The 22,639-nt window shown below is 36.6% G+C and overlaps 2 protein-coding genes across 4 annotated transcripts in view; one reads left to right on the top strand and one right to left on the bottom strand.

Moving 5' to 3' along the window:
* The window catches only part of LOC123601246 (olfactory receptor 52Z1-like), a 53,355-nt gene that overhangs the window by 1,389 nt on the left and 29,327 nt on the right, over positions 1-22,639 (bottom strand). Inside the window, exon 2 of one of the 3 annotated variants that reach the window (XM_045484250.1) lies at positions 8,424-8,563. The exons of 1 other annotated variant lie outside the window; for it this stretch is intronic. The gene's annotated coding sequence lies outside the window, so the exon portion shown is untranslated. Of the gene's footprint in view, positions 1-7,317; positions 7,426-8,423; positions 8,564-22,639 lie in introns of those variants that run through there. One more of the 3 variants, XM_045484252.1, reaches the window with a different exon arrangement.
* On the top strand, positions 16,337-17,290 carry LOC123601247 (olfactory receptor 51A4-like). Its single transcript, XM_045484253.1, has one exon. The coding sequence runs from the start codon at positions 16,337-16,339 to the stop codon at positions 17,288-17,290; it is 954 nt and encodes a 317-aa protein (XP_045340209.1).

Here is a 22,639-nt window from a genome sequence, read left to right as displayed (position 1 = left end):
GTTTCTTTCTGGTGATTAATTGCACACTCCAGTAACAAAGTGTCCAGAATATTGGTATGACCTTTTGAGAATTCAAATCTGTAACGATCATTGTTTCTGTAATTTAAAGACTTTAGCTTTTCATCACCAAGTGAAAATAACTTGGAGAGAAAGAAAAATAGAAGTGTAGGGAGTCCTTGTTTTGCGTAGTGCTGTATTAACTTAATACTGTGCATATTGAAAACATGTTCTTCCAACATGCACAGTCTTAATACAGCACTGTGCAAAGCAAGGACTCATATAACATCATTCTAACTCAGCAGACCATGTGTCCTATCTTCCACATATGTTACATTCCTCCCTTCATTCTCTCTAGTCTCCACTGCCTTTTTCTCCAATTTATTCCTTCCAGCTTGTGTTCAAATATTTGTCTTTTCCTTCCCTTCTTTTTTTTTTTCTTTTTCTGCTCAAACTTGCATACCATTACTGGAGAAAAGAGAAAGGCATCTCATAGGTAATGAAATAACCACAATAATAAAAAATGAGTTGCAGACACATGCAAGATTTAAATAAGTTAATGAATATTTCTTTAAGTTCATTCTGTGATTAATACTATGCTAAAGAAGGAATTAAATATAAACTATACATATCCTCTATTTCAAGGATCTCCCACCCTTGTGAGGATCATGGGACATAGACACAAGTAAGCATCCTCTCAAAGCAGATCAAGATAAGAATGATGGGAGACATGCAGTCACGTGTGTATAATGTGAAAGAGACATTACTTTAACTAGGGGACGATACAAAGATTCATTGAAGTGTTGTCAGTAGATGTGTTTATCAGAAAGCCTTTGGCTTTCAAGAGACTATCATTGGAAAAAAAGAACCGAGACAAGTAAAAACCTAAAACAAGGACTGTAAGCCACTATAAAAATCAAGTTATGTAGTGTATCAAAGGCTTAGAGACATGAGAAATATGACCGGACAAATAAATTGTGTCTTGAAGATTCAAAGTTTTAAAAGTCAAGCTAAAGACTTTAGGTTTAGGTCTCTTATACTGAGAATTGATTTCTCATTCAACAATACTTACTGAATCTCTAATATTTTACCACAGTTTTAAGGAGAACATAATGGGATCAAAATTTAAGATTTACCCTTTCAGAGAGGTCTTTGCTGATGGACAATATGCTTATTTTTTCTCTACTTCCCAATAGCACACCGATACAATTCCTAATGAATAGTTTGTAATATTTTTCACCAATCTTTCTTAAGTTTCATGATGGCTATGAGTATATATTCAACATCTAACATAATATATTTTTGTTGAGTAAATATGGTTTGAAAGGCAGAAAGATAGATTGATGAGGTGGAGGATTTACCTGATTTACTGTAGGAAACTTTTCCAACAAACCAAAGTAGAACTAGGAACATAGATTAAACAGTGAAAAAAGGGGATGGAGAAGAAGTGTGGGGCTTTTAAATGTTTATTTGTTTATTTTGAGAAAGAGAAAGTGAGTAAGAGCAGGAGAGATGCAGAAAGAGAAAGAGAGAGAGAGAGAGAGAGAGAGAGAATCCCAAGCAGGCTTCATGCCGTTAGCACAGAGCCCAACTTAGGGTTCCATTCCACGAACTGTGAGATCATGACCTGAGCCGAAATCAAGAGTCAGACTCTCAAACAACTGAGCGACCCAGGCACCTTGAAAAAATGTGTTTAAAAATAAATAAATAAAAGAGAATTCCAGGTGATAAGTTATATGAGGCAAAATGAAAGGCAATAGGACATTTTGAGACACACTGTCTAGAAAAATGTGATGCCACTAATCAACATAAGGAATAGAGGAGGAGATTTCTTTTTCAGAGAAAGTTAAAACAATTGTTTTAAATTATATTAGTTTATGGCATGTCTATGGAACCAGTAAGGAAATAAATCTGGCAGACTATCTCAAACCTGTATAGTGCAAGGGAAAGAAAAGTGGACGAAGCATGAGGTTCTAGCCTGAACTGAACTGTAGTCTCAGCTATGCTATGAACCAACTGGGACCTTGGTAGAAACATTTCATCACTCCAAATTCTCTGTCCATATAGGTTGGAATGGAACTAGCTCATAGCTACTTTTTCTAGATACAAAAGACTAACATCCAATCATGGACCTGGACCTCAAAGCAAAAATACATACATATCAAGCTGTATATTTCAGTTTAGTTTACTATAAGTTATTCTATTAGTTTTAAAAAAGAAAGACCTAAGAAGAGAAGTTCTGGTATTAAATCTCTCCCCTAACTGTATTTCAACATGTAGTTTATTTAATCACAGTGACAGCCCTCAAATAGCACATTTTAGTCCCCACATTATTTATACTGTTCAACTAATTTTGAGTATTTACCATGAGTTATATCCTGTGTTAACCACTTATCTATAATTTAATGGTCACAAAATACCATTCAATTGCAATAAGAACCCAACAGAATGACTGTTAGTATGGTCCACTTCACACTTTAGGACACTATGGCATGAGTGGTTTGAATAATTTGTCTAAGCTAGTATCTAACCAATTAGAGATTCAAACTCAAATTCTCTTGCTTAAAAAACCCATGTTTTTAACACATTGTTTCATTTGCCACTAGTGAGCAATCCCTTCTTCAAGCTTTCTTCTCATTCATTTGCCTTGATTTCATTACAGTCCTGTCTACCTACTACAATTTTCACAGTTCTGAGTCATTTTTTCAATGCCATTTTTTTTTATTATTTCCAGTTTGGTGGTGGTGGTGATGATCATCATGATCATGATTTATTGCCACTTCCCAGTTGTCGTGTTGAGAGTAGGATGTAGAATAAAAGTATTAGACTTTGGGACACCTAGGTGGCTCAGTTGGTTGAGTGCCCAACTTCGGTTCAGGTCATCATCTCGTGGTTCGTGAGTTTGAGCCCCACATCAGGCTCACTGCTTTCAGCCTGTCAGTGTACAGCCTGCTTCGGATCCTCTGTCCCCTCTCTCTGCCCCTACCTCACTTACTTTCTCTTAAAAATAATAAAAATAAACATTAAAAAATGTTAGACCTTCACTAGCATCTAGTGAAAAATATTAGACTTTCATTAGTGTCTAGTACAATTTCAAGGAATTGATGAGGGTGAAGTCTGATTCCAGATTGAAAGACACTGGGTATAAAATAGCTGAGAATACCAGTTATGAACAACTGTTAAGAAGGTAGGCACTAAAGGAAAGGAAAACGGTAACTGGAAGGAGCAAAAGGTATTGGGAAATGTTCTTTGGAACATAAGAGATGAAAATGGCAGTTTATGTCAGAGGAGTTTGGTAGTAAAGAAGAATTTGAAGCAAGAAAGTGAACAATTTTGGGGATTAAGTCCCCATGATTACAAAAGATAATTCAATCAGTTATTATATAGGTGTTCTGCTTCTTCCACTGAGGCAAAAAGTAGTCAGAAAAATATTAAGGGATATATATGGAAGATTTTCAAAAGACTCACATTTGATCCAGATCTTTGCAATAAAATAAAAAGCAATAATTATTCGAGTTAATGCCAAAGCTCATGTGGGAAAAAAAGGAGAAATCTGGAAGAGATACTATTTAAAAAAGATGTGGATAACAGAAAATAAGAATGAAAAAACAATTGCCCAACAGTGGTGAAGGCTAGCGAGGTGAGAATAAAGAAAGATTTTATAGTAGAATTAAGGGTCTCCTGGCAGAAGAAGCCATACAGGAACAGGGGCTCAACTGATTTTTCACCAGGAAAGTTCAAATTTCATGATCAAGAATACTCAAACAGAGGCATGGGATCAAATGACAGGAAAGGCAAAGTTGTCCAGCAGTTGAAGGAAATGATGACTGAAAGAACAAGTTGTTCACAAAGACTGGTGACATGCCAAGGAACCAAGAAAGAAAGATCAGGTTTGGTCAGAGGGAATTGTTGCCTGCTTCATCTGATGCTAGTCAACCTTCCAACTCTTTCCTCTCTGAACCCAGGTCTGCAGTGACCTTCCCCATTCATATCTTCTTCTTTTGTTCCCATTCTACCACTTTTGTTTCAGAAGTACTGAGGATACAACATTTTTAAAAGTTTATTTATTTATCTTAGAGATAGAGAGATAGACAGAGCATGCAAGCAGGGGAGAAGTGAAGAGAGAGATGAGAGAGAGAATCCCAAGCAGGCTCTGCAATGTCAGTGTGGAGCCTGATTCAGGCCTTAGATCATGACCTGAGCTGAAACCAAGAGTCAGGTCCTTAACTAACTGAGTCACCCAGGCACCTCTAGGATTCCACATTTTAAATGAATGTGTACTAATAGATTAAAATCAATCCCATAAATACACAGAAATGTGCTGATTTTGAAAACCAGCTTAGAAACCAACTCAACCACAGTTCATAAGATAAGCAGAGATGGCATGGCCCTCATAGTCTTTGGCTGAGTCTTCCTTTATCACTTTCAGTCATTCAGTTCTGTTCCAAGAATCATCCAGAAACCCAGTATCTTCTATTATAACTCACATAATTTCCCTTTCTAATACTCACTGCTTACCTCACTCAAAGCTAACATACTGCTGTCGCTGAAGGAACATACCCACAGACGATGGCAGGAGAGGCCACAGTGAGCCAACTGATCTGAGAAACCTGTAACCCTTTTCTCAGTGCTAGCCAGAACTTTATCAGACACATGCAGTCCAATGGGGCTCATGGGTTTGTTATTTACCAAGAAGGATGGTTCTCTTAAATGTTCTCCTTTTTTTTCCATTCCTTCTTCCAAACCATCTATATCTTTCTCATACCCTTGACTTCTGATTTATGTCATATTTTAGCATTTCCATTTTATTTACCACCTTAATTCTTCTTTACCCCAAATATATAGATAAGCCTCTCCTCCCCCCCCACAAAAATATCAATAAAACCCAGTAAGCAAAAGCTGCCATCAGAGACCCTTCTGAGCTAGAGCTCTTACTGTCCTGTGAAACTGGCTTCCACACCCACTACAGCTAGACTTGTGTCTCAACTCCTTTTCTGTTTTGGATGAAATGAGACAAACTCCTTCTGCATTAAATTGTTCCAAAAGAGTTTTAACCAGAAAGCTGAAAGTAAATAAAGAACCAAAACAGAAGCCTTTGGTATAGAACCTAAAAACATCTAGGGATCTCTCTTATAAAGGAATCTTATCTGTGACTGACTACAGCTGGGGCAACAAAGCCCCAAGCCTTTTTCTTCTGTTGGAAGAAACCCATTTTGGAATGGGTTTTGGAATTAACCCAACTTTCATATTCTGAAATAATTCTTCCTCACAGAGATTGGCTGTTTCAAGAGCCATAAACCACCCTTCAATGAACTCTTCATTAGCTTGAAAGAGCATGGTCCAGCCAGGTAGTCAGATATTCATATCAATGACAAGTGTCATTTCACAGGTATTGGACATGCCTCCACCACTACCATAGATCTTCTTAGGCCATGACCCTGGGGAAGGTGCTGTACATGGGCATATATGGCAAGAAAAAAGACGCATATCCTTTTCTCTACCAGGAGTATGCCTAATCTAAAACCTGAGATTCACAGGACATGCCTTCAGAACACAGCAGTCACTTACTGTCCAATATGGGATATCAGAAGCTTACTACCTCCTTTGGTCAGCAATTGCAGACTTCCAAGGCCCTGCAAGATAGGCTGGATGTTCTTGGTCGAGGTCCAAACCTCCGAACACTCTGAGGTTCGGAACCTGGTTCTATAGCTTTCTCTATCCTGGGAGACCTAAAACCCAGGAGACATGGGGAATCTAATAAAGCATCTGTGGTTTTCTGAGCTCTTTATCCTTTAGTAAGGCTAAGAAAGAACCAATGATGGAATAAGTAGGCTTATAGGAAGAGCATCCTTCTTAGACAATCTTGGGGAGTTAATGATGGCTCTATCAGGGGCAGTAGTCCACAGTGAGATTGCCTTCATAGACATGAACAAGTTATAGAAATACAGAAGTTGTTGAGGTTTCAACTTGTCAAATGCATGAATTTCTGTGAGAGTGTGATCGTCAGAGCAGAGGGTCTATTTTTTAGTGTCATGAGAATGTGTTCCTTAGGAATCTTCCACCTCCTGAAAAATAGCATAAGATCCATATGGGGGGGGGGATTGAGCAATTTATCATGAAATATTTTGAAAACCATTTTTGTCCTGTATTACATCTGTATCAAACACAAGTATATAAATTAATATAAAACCTGCAACCCCTGCTGTCTAGTGTAGGAAGGGAGATATGTATGTGGGGAAAAATGGTCTTTAATATCACTACCATTGCCATAAAATTTGCCAAGTTTAACACAAATTTCTGATATAACAATTCTTTTGTTTTGTAGTTTTTTTTGTTTTTAATTTTTAAAATTAATTTTAGAAAGAGAGAGAGAGGGTGCACAAACAGGGGTAAGGGGCAGAGTGAGAGAGAATCTTAAGCAGGCTCTGCTTCAGTGCAGAGCCTGATGTGGGGCTCAATCCCACAACCCTGGGATCATGACCTGAGCCAAAATCAAGAGGAAGATGCTCAACTGACTGACTGAACCACCCAGGCACCCCTGTAACAATTCTTTTAAAACCACAAAAATATCTGGTATTATTTTACTGTTGGCAAGATGAGGATATTGAAGTCCAAAAAGTTTAGTCACTTGGTTTACCTACACATATAGTAAGAAATAAAACTGAAAATTAAGTCAGGCTCTCCTTGCCAAATCTCATGCTCTTCTTAGATAACACTCTGTTATTAATACAAATTTAGAGTGATCAAGTAAAAGAAGTACTTCTCCAACAGAATTAAAACTATTCATTAGAAGCTACAAAGTGTTCAGTGTAATTTATTTTTTGTATGTGAAATACTATGTGAATAGTATAGTCCTGTATGGATTATATTTACACTATATGGCAAAGATTATACACCCACCTAATACATAATTATAAGATTAAAAATCACCCCAGATTGAAAAGAATGGGATAGGGGCACCTGGATGACTTAGTCGGTTGTGTCCAACTCTTGATTTTGACTCAGGTCATGATCTCGTGGTTCATGAGTTTGAGCCCCACACAGGGCTCTGTGCTGAAAATGTGGAGCCTGCTTGGGATTTTCTCTCTCATCTTCTCTCTGCCCTCTCCTGTCTGTGCTCTCTCTCTCTCTCTCTCTCTCTCTCTCTCTCTCAAAATAAATATATAAAAATTTTAAAAAATCAGTTTAAAAAAGAAAAGAATGGGACAAATCAGTGTGAAAATGGATCTATCTGTACACCCACATAGCTATGTGACACTGTGTAGCATCACTCAGGGATTATTGGACAGAGATTGTCCCTGCCCCATACCATAACCTTACCCCTCGTTCTTTCTGATGCCCACATGCTGTTTGTCCAGGAATCCAATACACTCCGGCAACACAGTGGATCACTCAGTCATGAGCGATGATTCAACCAACATTTGCTAGTGGTTTTAGGGAGCGGAAAAGGCAACAAGAGCTAGAGTACATCAATACAAAGAGACTCTTTAAGAGTCATGACATGTCAAGTTAATTTTGTTGCTACCTTTCCTTTCTGTCACAGTGAAAGATAGGAAATTATCAAGGAAGAGTTCATGTGCCAGTAAAGAGATAGTTCTTGGATCTGAACAGAAAAAGACAGAGCTTAAACACGATGGAGAATGTCCACATTCACTGATTTGGAGGATAAATAATATATAAGTGCTTTTTCTCTACCCATTATTCTAAATCTTCACTGTACGTCATATGGATCCATGGAATTTGTATTGCATTGTAGAATCAAATTGTTTATGTGGACAGGGCCCCACACCAATAAAATATACTTTCAATGGTCTTTCATATCTTGATAGTGACCCTTAGGGAACCCACAGTTACGGGGTTCATACCAGCCTCTAGTGAGAACCATAAATTCTCTGGACAGTATACTTCTTCCATACAGTAAGGTCAGATACAATGATGTAATATGCTTAGTTCATGCCCTGCAGAAATGAGATAAGGCTATTGAGAAGTCAGATTAAGGTCTAGTTAGGGATAGAGAAAGCTCTGAAGCTCTGTCTTACATTCTTGACAAATACAAGTGTCTTCCCATCTGAAAGTTAGAGGGCCACCTGGGTGGCTCAGTTGGTTAAGTGTCTGACTTCGGCTCAGGTCATGATCTCATGGCTCGTGGGGTTGAGCCCCCACATTGGGCACTGTACTGATAGCTCAAAGCCTGAAGCCTGCTTCAGATTCTGTGTCTCCCTCTCTCTCTGCCCCTAACCTGCTCACACTCTGTTTCTCTTTCTCAAAAATAAATAAACATAAAAAAATTAAAATTAGAGCATTCTTATGAAAACTTTTGGAAGCCAAATGGTATAAAGCAAAAAAGCAATTACTATTAATTTCATGTGAAAAAAATTTAATATTCCCACATCCAAAAAATAACCCCTCTTAAACTATTCTGATACCTTAGGTTGCACAGATACTCAGAAGCACAATTCGAAGCCACAATGTCTTGATGCTGAGAGGCTGAGTGTGCTTCCTGAGGAAGGAGCCTGGCCAGGCCGCTCTCGCTGCTCAGGGTGTGAGCTGCCTCTACAATGACTCGCTGCAACACAAACACTGAACATTACTTCACTCTTCACCTTTTTCCATAAAAGTGAAAACCCTTTTCATATTTCTTTTGGTTAGCAAATACAGATACTAATATAGATCTTTTCATAAATGCAAAATTCTTTTTAACCTTATAAAACATTCATTTCTCTTCACAAGCCTGTCTTAATCCCCAGAAATATTGTGCCATGATCTTCATAAAATTGCTTTCTGCATTAGAAAATCAGATGTCTTGTATTATTTCCTTATTTTATTTGCTCACTTAATCTAACCCTTAAAAACTTCTTTCAATGACTGTATATTATTGGGCTTTCAGCAATATTGTTCCCAACAGTCAGGAATCTTTTCCTTCAAACAATTTCTAAAGCATTTTCTTCTTTGTCGTGTCTCTTACACGGAAATGTTTCTCTTTGTTCTAACATCAGCTCCTTCACTTCCTTCATCATACTATGTCTTTGAGGGATCTGCTCGCTCTCTAATGCAATTTCAACCCTTTGCAAGTTACGATTTCTGTGTTAATGGTAGATAAGTTTCATTCCCAGCCGTTATATCTCTGATGGAATTAAGTCTTCAATGTCTTTGAGTAAATGTGCCTTGTCACCTCAACTCAGTGTGCTACTCTGTCTGCTCTGAATCTGCTCCTCCTTTACGGACTCCCCTACTGTATGCATATATACATATACAGATACATATCCACATCCACAACACACATATTCACTCAAGATAATTCTTATTGATTTTTTTCTGTGTGTGATACATTATTCTCATTCTGTATGTATTTCCCATCTGATGACTGATATCTATACCTCCAACCAAAATCTTTCCTAAGCTAAATACAAATATAGTTACCAAATGTACTTCTCCATCTGTCTTCATATATATATATATATATATATATATATATATATATATTTCAGACTGAGCATTAATTCCATGTCTCTATTTTATTTTTTGATATGTGGAATAGAGTTATAACAACTGTTTTAATGTCCTTGTCTATTTCCAAAATCTGTCAATTCTGGATCAGTTTCTTTAGGCTAATTTTTTTCTCTTTCTTAGTGAGTCATATTTTCTTGCTTCTTTGTATGTATGTTTTTTTTATTTTTTATTTTTTTACTTTTTTAGAGAGAGGGTGTGTGTACATGCAAGTGGGGAAGGGGCAGAGAGAGGGGAAAAGAGAGAATCTTTTTTTTTTTTTTTCAACGTTTATTTATTTTTGGGACAGAGAGAGACAGAGCATGAACGGGGGAGGGGCAGAGAGAGAGGGAGACACAGAATCGGAAACAGGCTCCAGGCTCTGAGCCATCAGCCCAGAGCCTGACGCGGGGCTCGAACTCACGGACCGCGAGATCGTGACCTGGCTGAAGTCGGACGCTTAACCGACTGCGCCACCCAGGCGCCCCAAAAGAGAGAATCTTAAGTGGGGTCCACATTCAGTGCAGAGTCCAATGCAGGGCTGGATCTGACAACCCTGAGATCATGACCTGAGCCAAAATCAAGAGTCATACACTTAATCAACTGAGCCACCCAGGCACCCCTGCAAGCATGTTTTAATTGGATTTCGGATACTATGAATTTTACCTTGTTGGGTGTAAGTAGAATTTATATTTACTAAAAATTATATATAAATTTTATATTAAAGTTTACATTCCTAAAATTTATTTATATACTTATAAATATTCTTAAGCTTTGCTTTGATATGATTTTTAAATTATCTGGAATTTAAGTTTGATCCTTAAGTTCTTATGCTTAAGATTTATCAGGCATGACAAGTGAGCTTTTAACCTAGAATGAATTGTTCATTACCCGCACTGATTGGACATTATTTTTCTAAGTATTCTGCCAATGACCTGTGGACTATGAGGTCTTCCAGTGTGGCTGGGAACAGGCACTTACTCAGGCCATGTGTGGGTTATTAAACCTATTTCATTTTCCTCTTACAGAGTTGTTTCTTTGGCCTCAGGTAAAGGCCACTTCTTTACACATATGCACCAATCAGGACTCTGATAAGTATTTGAGGGAACCCTCTGCAGATCTTCAAGGCTCTACCTTTGGTAGTTATCTCCTCTTTGTTACTCTGTCTCATGAACTCTATAAACGATTTTGTTTTCTTGGATTCTCAGCAATGGTTCCTCAACTCAGGAAGTTCATAAGCTCTGTCTAGGTTTCTGCCTGGAAACTCTCTCAAAGCAGTGAGCTAGGGCCATTGTAGGATTTATTTATTTATTTTTAAATGTTTATTTATTTATTTTGAGAGGGGAAGGCAGAAAGAGAGGAGAGAAAGAATCCCAAGCAGAGTCTGAGCTGCACTGCAGGGAGGAAGACACAGGGCTTGATCTCATAAACATGAGGCCATGACCAGAGCCAAAATCAAGAGTCAGATGTTTAACAGACTGGGCCACCCAGGCATCCCTGTGGGATTCATTTTGTATGTTTCCCTGACTCTCATAGATTATAGTCCTTTGTTGCCAGAGATTCATTGTCTTAAAAACTGTTACTTCACACATTTTTTCTAATTATTTTGGTTGAGAGTAGAAGATGAATTCAATTGCTCTTACTCCATTTTTGCCAAAAGTAGTCCTCATCATCATTTATTTTTCATTGATCAAGAATATATTGAATGCCTCTATATGATAGGTATCATTCTAGGCATTGCGAATGAAGTAGGAAATAAAGATTAGAACTTTAAAAGGAGAGGAAAATGTTACAATCACAGGAAAGACATAATAAAACTTTAAAAAGAGAGAAAGTGTCTAACAACTAACAGCTCTGCAGTAAGAAAAGGAAGGAAAACCCAGAAGTTTAAATAAAATCCTGCTAACTCATACTAATATAAGTGGTCCTATACCTCTCAGAAAAAACTATAGCAGTACAATGTTGAGAAATAATATAATAATGGATATTTATAACAATGATAGTGAAAGAAAGTGTCCAAACCTCAGCTTCTCAAAAACATTAGATTACAGTTCAAAATTATTCACCTCAGAAAATGATCCAAGCTAAGTATGGATACTTAAAGGTCACTTATCAGGAAAAATCACTTCTTGAAAAAAAGGTGTATCACATGTTTGTGGTGAACAGTAGAGATACAACTGGTTTCATGCTGGAATGTGTGATTAATTACAGGGACTCTGGAGTATTGAGAAAAGCAGGCTTGGCATGTCCTTGCTTCCAAAGACTTTGTTTTCTGTGACATCTCATATGTAGCACGATGAAACCACTATCTCAGGAGAATATTTTGATAATCTCCCTCTGGCACCTTGTGTCTAAGATTTTCTACTTGTGGCAATAAATAACTCTGGCTGCTAGGCAAATATCTCTATCAGTGGTTTCTAGCATCTTCTAAGAGCCCATCCATTCTCCATCTATGCCAAGGAAGGTGAGTCCAAGAGAACTGTGCTGTTGAGCTCACTTGCCAACCCATGCTGAGGATGCAGGTTGCATAGTAAGGAGGTTGCCTGGCACATAAAAAGAACTGTTGAAAGTATATTCTTTAAAAGAACAAAGATGAGGGGCACCTGACTTGCTCAGTCAGAGGAGCATGTGACTCTTGATCTCAGGGTCATGAGTTCAAGCCCCAGCTGAGATATAGAGATTACCTAAAGAAATAAATCTTAAAAAAAAAAAAAAGAAAAAAGATGGCGAACCCTCTTTAGGAGCTGCTTCATTGAAGTTTTCCATAGATTCAAAATGAAAGTCATGGAAGATCAGTGCCTTTAAAAAAGAAACCAAAAGGGAGTTGGGAAATGATGAGAATGAAGACACCTAATTGAGGAGCCAAGAAGTGTGTTCTGTAGTTCAAGGTTAACAGATGGGGATTCATAGTACATAAGTGAGAGAGCAGGGTTTTGTTGTGGGCTCTGGAGGAAGACTCCAGGAGTGATACATACATCTTAAAAGGAATTTTTTAGGAGCTTGGAAGGAGGGCTTATGGAGATGGTATTTAAATGTCTTTGGCTCTCCAGGAACAGCCAGCAAGATATCTCTCTGGCTGGGATGAGCAATCTACCAGAATTAAATGGAACTCTAGCACAAGGATAACTGGAAATCGAGCAGGTTGATAAATACCGGAATGAATATTCTTCATCTGATTGTCACCTCCTTCTCTGCTTCTAATTTAGTGGCATCTACTCTTCAGTTCTAAACGAGCCTCAGTGAGGAGGATGACCCCAAAACCTTTTTCTACATCGGTTTTTAAAAGGGAGCTCAGGACACCTGGGTGGCTCAGTCAGATGAGCATCAGACTCTTGATTGCAGTTCAGGTCAAGGTCTCATGGTTGTGGAATGGAGTCCCGCATTGGGCTCCACCCTAGGCATGGACTCTGCTTGGGATTTTCTCTCTCCCTCCTCTCTGCCCCTCCTCCACACGTGCTGTCTTTCTCTCAAAATAAATAAATAAACACTTAAAAAATTATAACAAGTAAAAAGGAGCCTGGATTTCTTGTGAGTTTTAAATCTTCGCTAGGGGTTAGCAAATTTATACTACAGTAGGAACCTCTAAACAAGTAATTTATTTGTTTAAACAAAATTTACTATGAGATTTCTGTGTCCAAACAGTATTGGACTGCAATATGTGAAGGGTACAATCCCAATCTTAAAGGTATTTAAAATCAAACTGCATAAGGAAAACTCCTTTAGGTTTCAGCTGGAAGACAATATGAAATTATATGTCATAAATGCCATCTATTGGGGGGAAAAGTACATTCTGTATGGATTTGATGGCTTGAGGAATTCTTATAATATGAAATAGCATGAGAGGATTTTATAGAATGCTGGATATAGACTGGCTTTTATTTTTTTATTTTATTTATTTTAACTTTTTAAAAATGTTTATTTATGTTTGAGAGAGAGACAGAGTGTGAGTGGGGGAGGGGTTGAGAGAGAGGGAGACACAGAATCTGAAGCAGGCTCCAGGGTCTGAGCTGTCAGCACAGAGCCCAACACAGGGCTGGAACCCACAAATCATGAGATCATAACCTGAGCCAAAGTCGGACACTTAACTGACTGAGCCACCCAGTGCCCCATGGCTTTCAATCAATTAATTTAATCACCATCAGTGGAGACAGAGCATGATCACATTTGGGATCCCATCAGAAAGTGTACAAATATTCTGATGTTGGAATGAGAAAGTCGTATGTGGTGGAATTAAGCAACCAATCGGACTAGAGTGGAGAGTGACAAGAAAAAAAATAAAATTAGTTGAAATAAAAGACATTCTCATGGAACAGGGCTAGGCACACCACAAAAAGTATTAAACTTGTAACGGCTAAAAAAAATTGAAACACTAACAATATGACTGAATATACGCTTGAGTTTCACATTGCTGGTGCAGTGATGTCCCTGGTGTATGAATGCGTGTGCTGGTAGTGCTTCATGGCTCAATGACCAAAACAGAAGGGGGAAATGAGTATAAAAGAGAGAAGAATGAATTCCAAGGTATATTGGGAAATAAAGCAAAGGGAGGAAAGATGGTTATGTGTATATATGAACCTGTAGTATATGTATTTCTGTGTGTTTAAATGAGGTACATTGTGTATTGTGGTGGGTCAGAATTTTATGTCTGTTCCAGCTCTTAGTGTGGTGGGATGCAGTGTGTTGAGTAACTGTGGGTGTGTGGTATGTTCAGATGCCCTCTCTATTATGAACTATGACTTTCTTCATCCCCCTCCTCCTGTTCCTCCTCCTTCTCTTCCTTCTCCTTCTTGACTCATGTCAAGGAAGACTAAGATATTTCATGTATACAGCTTTTACATATATACATATATATATATATATATATATAACAAAAATAATAATAAATAAATAAAATAAAAATAAAATTAAAAAATAAAAATAAATAATAATAATATTTTAATATTAATCTTTTTTGTATAATATAATATTTATATATAATTTATAATATATAAAGCTCAGTGTTCTAATTGCCTAAAGTCAGTCTTCTTATTAGGGGCCCTCCTTATGAGGTGCTGATTCACTCCCTCAGCTAAAACGACATGCTTCGTGAAACTCTTTTTAATAGACATTCTATGAAAGAATATAGTAGGATAGAGTAGACATTCACTACCAAGAATATGAGAGTAGGGGACTGAACAAGCATAGGTCTATACATCAATGAATGGAAATGTATATATTGTGATTCATTTGGGATCTGCTCCTCGAAAATATGTTTATATTTATAAAAAGATAACTTTGCTTACATTGACATGCTTTTAAAACAGCACAGTTTTGGCTGAGGGCAAAAAAAAAAAAAAAAAAAAAAAAAAGAATGTCTCTTATGCTAATATTCCCCATCTCTAGCTGTTTTCCTGAAAAGGAATCCTTCATCAATCTCTGTTTAATTTTTCTTCTGGTTTTTCAATTTGGGGGCATACTTTTAAATGATATAATTTCACAAAAGACATTGTGTTTTGATTTCATGCTCTTCCAGGTCAGTTATATTACCTCCCTTCTTCCCCAATCTCACATATCCGAATGCAGTTACATCACTGTTTTGTTTCCGCTTGCAATTGTAAACAAAAAACTTAAATCTAAGTGTATTCAACCAATTATTTGTAATCTCTTCCTACCCTTCTTTGTAAGATAAATACATAAGTGCTAACCTCATTTCCTCCAATTATGCTATTTTTTGTTTGAGCATAGTTGACAGACAGTGTTACATTAGTTTCAGGCATACTACACAGTGGTTCAACAATTCTATGCGTTATTCTACACTCACCACAAGCGTAGCTACTCTCTGTCACCATACAACACTATTACAATACCATTGACTGGATTCCCTATGTTATGCCTTTTATTCCCATGACTTATTCATTCCATGACTGGAAGCCTATATCTCCCCCTCCCCTTCACCCACGTTTCCCAAACCTCCAACTCCCTCTGCCATTCGTTTGTTCTCTGTATTTATAGGTCTCATTCTGCTTTTTTGTTTATTACTTTCTTTTATAAATTCCACATCAATTACGCCATTTTTAAGATATTTACTGAAGTATTGTTATTTACTTCCTACTAAACGATATCTATGTTTTTAAATAGATGTATTTCAAATTTTATTCAATAAATTATTTGTTAATATTTGAAACTATTCTAGCACCAGCTAAGATATAATAACAGTATCCACTTTAATGATTTTATCACTCATATTTCGAAAAATCAACATATGAATTAATTGTAAAAATGAAGGATGTCAGGATGTCACATGAATTTTTTTAATAGTTTGAAGTTTATGTGGGTTATTGAAATATCCTATGCTTTATCTCTATAGGTAAAACGAACAGGAAAAATGACCAGATTTCCAGATGCCTGAATAGGTATGATGTTGATGTGGAGAAAGTGCAGGGATTTCTTTCAGAGTTTCAATTAAGGTGATTGAAAATAAAAATGGAAGCAAGCATAATTAAATAAATTAAGAAATAGAGTCCTCACAATAATTTTTTCTAAGCACGGAGATAAAAAAAGAAAAATATTTTCTTTAAAGAAATTTCAAGAAAGTTTCATTGTCACTTGATCCATGTTGGAGTGTTCTAGGCCAAAGGAACTCTAGTAGCTTTTACCTTTTACTAACAGTTATCCATTGCCCTAACTCCAGGTAGTTATTCAGATAAATTTGGAAACATTTTAAGGATCAATTCTTTGGTAGATAAGGATTTCTAGGATTAGTGCTGCCCCAGGGGAGTTAGGTGCACTATGTCCTCCTATCTTAAAATCTGTGTTTTTCTCCTAAGAGAAATGCCTAGAAGCTCATTTGGGCTGGATCCCAAGAAATATCCTTATGGGTCCTATAAACAGTAGCTGGTTCCAGCCACCCACTCTTCTCCTAACAGGCATTCCTGGACTGGAGGCTGTACAAATATGGATCTCTATCCCACTGTGTGTCATGTATCTAATTGCTCTCCTGGGGAACTGCATCATCCTCTTTGTTATCAAAACCACCTCCAGCCTTCATGACCCTCAATACATCTTCCTATCGATGCTGGCAACCACAGATGTGGGTCTGTCTTTATCAACTCTACCTACGGTACTCAGTGTCTTCCTCTTGAATCACAGAGAAATTGAGTTCCATTCTTGTCTGACACAAATGTTCTTCATCCATACCTTCTCCTCCATGGAGTCAGCCATCCTGTTGGCCATGGCCTTTGACCGATTTGTAGCTATTCGCAACCCATTGCACTACACTGTGGTCTTAACCTCTCCTCGGATCATGGGGATGGGAATTGCAGCCATGGTTAGGGCTGTGGTGTTGATGGTACCCTTGCCAATCCTGCTCAAGCGATTGTCCTTCTGCAGGGATGTTATTCTATCACATTGTTACTGCTACCACCCTGATGTTATGAAGCTGGCCTGTGGCCCTGTCAGAGTCAACATCATCTATGGACTGTCTCTTGTGCTCTGCTCCTTTGGAGTTGACTCTGTGTTCATTGTCATTTCATACATCCTTATTTTGAAAACAGTGCTGGGTATTGCTTCAGAAGATGGTCAGCTCAGAGCGCTTAATACTTGCATTTCTCACATTTTCACTGTCTGCATCTTTTATGTGCCACTCATTGTCCTGGCTCTAATTCATAGGTTTGGTACATTCACATCTCCTCTTCTCCATGTCACCATGGCCAATCTCTTTCTCTTCTTGACCCCAGTCCTTAATCCCTTGGTTTATAGCCTAAAAACCAAACAGATAAGGTCTGCAGTACACAAAGTACTCAGGGCCAGGAGAAACTTGCTGAAGTAGTCACGTTTGGCTTAGTGAAAGTGACATCCTGACTCTCTCTTTACCTTTCATCTGTCTGTTTCCCTCTGGGAAATACATCATCATTTCAAGGATGGTTTTGTGAGAGTGGAAGTATTTTCTTTTTGTCTGCCAAGTGGATGGTATTATTTTGGTTATTGTCTTGATGCAATTTATTATTTACTATTTTTTATCTAATTTATCATCCATAAAAGTATTGTGTGAAACATCTTACTGAAATAATTTTTATATCTCTCTTCTACTTAAATATTTGAGTTTAAATAATTAAGTGATTTGCAATTAGGTATAAAATAAAGGTCAAGTTATTAACATATTTTAGAAAGTTTTCCATTTTCTTATCCCCACCTTTCTCTCCAGCCTCTGACTACACATTGTCACTTTTTTTCAAACTGGATGATTCAATATATTTTTATACATATACACCAACCTTCCCAAGACTCTAAGCATTTACCAATTGCTTGGCTTGAAATTGTAACACCAATATTAAACAAAAATTTTTCTGGGGCACCTGGGTGGCCCAGTCAGTTGAACATCTGACTCTTGGTTTTGGCTTGGGTCATGACCTCACAAGCACCACATTGGACTCCATGCTGGCAGCATGGGGTCTGCTTGGGATTCTCTCTCTTCCTCTCTCTCTCTCTGCTGCCCTGTTCATGATCTCTCTCTCTCTCTCTCAAAATAAATAAATAAACTTAAATTTTTTTCTGTGATGAGTTTTTCTAACATTTTAGTAGAATTGTCATTTCTCTTTTCCTCTCAATATAACCCACTAATAATTTTATTATAATACAGTACAATTTTACTTACATCTTCATGTCTATCGTCCCCAATTAATTAAGAATTGTGGGAAGGCATTGTGTTGCTTTATTCTAAATCTCTGGTATATAGCTACTTAGTGTATATACCAGTGTATATACCAAGTGTATATACCAGTAAATCTCAATTGTTTTCTTTAATAAATTAATGAATGTCTGTGAGCATAAGTAATTGCATTTGGCAATCATGACTCTTACCTGCTAACATAACTACTGTTTAATTACCCTCCCCTTCTAAACAGTCAGGGGCCATGTCTGTTGTTTCTGTCATCGCATCTTCAGTACATAGTGGAATACATGTAATATTGTATAGAATGAATGCATACTAATACATAAACTAATAAATATGTCAATTAGAGATGTCATTGGTATTTTGTTGTACTTATAAAGGTATGACATTTACACATTAAAATGTAACTATAAAACAAGTGAGGGAAATCTTTAAAACGATGTATTATTGAAAGAAGGCAGGAAATTGAGTTATTGGATGTCTACTTCAAACTCCAAACTTTTAATTACATTACAAAAATTAGCCTCGTTTAAACCAAAGGAAGTAAATTTTATTAGCTCCATTTTAAAGGAAAGGAGACAGTTAAAAGATACTAAATAATATTTCGGTATCTCCCCAATCAAAAATTATTGGAGTCAGAATTAAAAACCACCACATATTATGTAAAATAACACATAAATCCTGCCATATCCTAGTGTTTTTTGCCCTATATAAGATTTAAAGATATGTAGACACATAGGTGTCATTGAGACCCATGTATTTAATTGCAGTATGTTAACCTAATTTTATCTGTATTAATGTTCACTTACATTAGACACTACAAATTTCCTGATTCCAGCAAACCCTGTCTTGTTCAAAAATACACTATTTTTCTTGTCACACTATGTCTGCATAAAGCGTACAGTGCCCAAGAAAGCTGCCCACTGTAGAAGTAGGACTTAAACTCACGTCCGTGTTCCTTCAAACATCATGCTCTCAACTTCACCACATACTGAAGTCTAAGAAGAAAATTGCCACAATGTATAGCCTTACCACATTGTGAAATGTGAGTGTATGTGGAGGTCAATGTGTGTATATTTTTATTTGGTCTCTTTTTAAAGAAACATTGGGATATTCTATTTGAAAGACAGATGGACGAAGCAATTAACAATCATCTTCTGTAAAACATAAATTAACTACAATAGCTAACACAATGGAAAAATTATCTTGTTCTTAGGAATTTCTACTTATCTATGAAAAGAATCATTCACGAACACAAGTGAAACATCTGATAATTAAGGAAGGGCTTCTTTTAGTGTTCATTACACATCAGAACTTGAAAGTTGTCTCTTCTATAGAAGTTGATCATTCTGTTGAGAGTTGATCAATGGATGAAACGCATTGTAGTATATGCATACAATGGAATATTATTCAGCCATAAAAATGAAGTATTGACACACTGTAGCACAGATGCTCCTCAGAAACATTATTCTAGGTGAAAGAAACCAAACACAAAGTGTCACATATTGTATTATTTCATTTACATGACATATTCAGAACAGGTAAAAGCATAAAGACATAAAGTAGATTGGTGTTTGTGAGGGGCTGGAGGAAGATGAGAATGTTGATTAACTGCTTAGTGGATATGAGGTTTTATTTTGGAGTGATGAACATATTCTGGCACCAGGTGGAAGTGATGAATGTACAAGATTATGAATGTACTAAATACTATTGAGTTGTACACTTTTAAATGGTTGACTTTATGTATGTGAATTTCATTTCAATAAAAAAAAAGGAAAAAATTATTCCCTAGACCAAATTCGATTGATATGTTAATGTCCAAAGAGAGTCTGGGTCAGTGTCCTTAAAAAAAAAGTGTTTATATTTGAAAAAAAAAAAACATCATTTTAGGAATGAAACGATAAAATATGGAATTTTGCTCACTGGAATAGCCTAAACAAGAAGATAGTTCTGAGAGGCGGAGAGTTTTGGGTGATTATCATGTGTCCAATACATATCCTTCAAACACCTGGCTCTCTTTTCTTTTTTTTTCCTTTTTTTAGAGTTTATTTATTCATTCTGAGAGAGAGAGAGAGAGAGAGAGAGAGAGAGAGATAAAATCCCAAGCAGGCTATTCCCCTAGCCCTTGACAAACTACCATTCTACTTTCTGCTTCTCTGAGTGTATTTTAGATTCCTGATATAAGTGGAGTCATGTATTATTTGTTCTTCTAATCAATATATTTCACATTTGCAGGGATTTAAGAGTATAACGATAATCCAGCCAATTACTTATTATTTGGAGAGAGTCTATTGGGAAGTAACAGAAATGTAAATTGATATAGTGTATATCATGATAGGGGTAAATTCAGAGTACTGTGGATTATATAAAAAAAGCAACTAGCCTAGGATTTAAGGGTCAAGAGAAGGTTACTGCAGAGGTTGAGATGAGAAAACGGGTATAAATGACAACAAACAACATTCAGTCAGAGGAAAGTAGATCAGGTATATTGGGAAAAGTTCACAGAATGTACAAACACATGGTAGTAAGACAAAACATTTTGCTTACAGGAAATGCAAGTAATACAGTGTAACCAAAGGAGATACTCTGGACTAAGGGTGACAAAGGGCAATATGGCAATGTAATGTTAACTGATATATTAACATATTAATTCTAATAATTAATTAAGATTATATATCTTTTATTAGCTGATTCTATATTTTTCCAGGGCATTGAAATGCTCTGCTTGGGATAGACTGATGCCCTCAGACTATTTTCACCATAACCAAGGTCACGCTGGTGATCTGTTAGGAAATAATTTCTCATACATCTTTTTGAAATTATTTAACAATTATTAGAGTTCCCACTGTTAGGCCCCTTGCCTTGAAATGGATAGGATTTCATGTAGCTATTTTTTCCTGTTATCGTTCATAAACCCCCACCTCCACATACACACACACACACATACACCATGACACCATGCTCCCAAATAGGAATTCTTTAGTTTCAGTATGGCCACTGCATTCCACGACCTATTACTGCTTATTTCTATGCATTGTATTTGGAAAAATAGATGTATGCAAAATGGGAGGTGGGTGAACACTGTAAATGTTTATATCAATATTCTGCACTCCCTTTGTTTTACACAGTGTTAGGTGGTGAGTAATAAATGTAAAACACCTTTTTTTTTTGGCAAAATCAGACTGGGTGATTTCAGACAGTTTGAGAGAGAAGCTGTGTCTTAATTTCATCTACACACTGCACTTAACTGATAATTTTCCTTCGTATTATACAGGTGATTTCTTCAATTGCATTTCCCTTCATCAACATAGAGCCTTTTTATATGAAGTCTATCAGTTGATTCCTGCCTTAGGTTTTCTCTATTTCATTTTTCTGTAGTTTCTTCTAACGAGATAGCCCTCAGTTCCATCCATACAATTCAGAGGCCAAAACATGATGATTTCTTGTTGCTGCTTGTGTGCGTGCTTGTGTATCAGTACTGCATGCACATATCTCTGTTTTAGACTCCAGATCCCTCTTGTACTACTGGTAAATGCATACACAATAAAATAGTTGGAGTAAAGAAGATTGCGCATTCCTAAAGTCATCATTAAACTCCACCATTTTTCACCTTGCACATCCCATTCATGATAACATCTCTTTTTATTGCTTCTGCTATTGCAACAGAACAAGGCTTTTTAATCTCTAACTTAGAGTTGATCTTTACCAAGTAACTAAACTATATCCCAGAGCAAACCCTAAAAACATTCCTAGCAATGCAAAAATATACAGTAACCAGATTTACAATGTGTAGCATTTAATTAAATAAATAACAGACATACAAAGAAGGGAGATGCAGCCTATATAATAAAGAAGAAAACGTGAACCAAAATTGACCCACTTGGATGACTGAGAGGATGTCAGAGTAGAGCTAAGCTTAGGAGTCAATAAGTCAATAGAAAAACTGGATTCATCGAATTTTTTGATGTTATAGAAGGTATAATATAGGAAATCATTATCTAGTTATTAAAAGATAAGCAAGGATTTTCTCAGTTAAGGATGAAAAGCTTACATCAGGTATAGGTATTGGCAAGTCAAAAGCATTTTTGAACTAACATATAGTATTCAGAATATTGAAACTTGTTTCATAAGACTAGGGTACCAGAAAAGGTAGACAAGTCAAGGGAAGCCTAGCATATCATATACGTTAGATTAAGTTTATCATATCAAAGCTGGATTGTATTGCAAAAATTCTAAGTGAACAGTCAACATGACAGTATTTGCTTTACAAAGTTTATACAGCAGTGTAAATAGTTGAGGCATGGAGTAACATTACATGAAGAAAACTCAGCTATTGCAATAGATAAAGAGATAAAAAAAAAGCTTGAATTAGTGAAAACTACAGATATAATAGATATATAAGCCCATTTAACATATATTTAGGTGGTAGAGTGAATGAAATTAATGAAAATTAAATGTGGGTAAATGTAAGAGGACTATAGAGAGATAATAGGATCATTATCTTCT

The sequence above is a fragment of the Leopardus geoffroyi genome, chromosome D1 (genome assembly GCF_018350155.1).
Source record: "Leopardus geoffroyi isolate Oge1 chromosome D1, O.geoffroyi_Oge1_pat1.0, whole genome shotgun sequence".
Taxonomy (NCBI): Eukaryota; Metazoa; Chordata; class Mammalia; order Carnivora; family Felidae; genus Leopardus; species Leopardus geoffroyi.
This window is presented reverse-complemented; position numbering and strand designations above follow the sequence as displayed.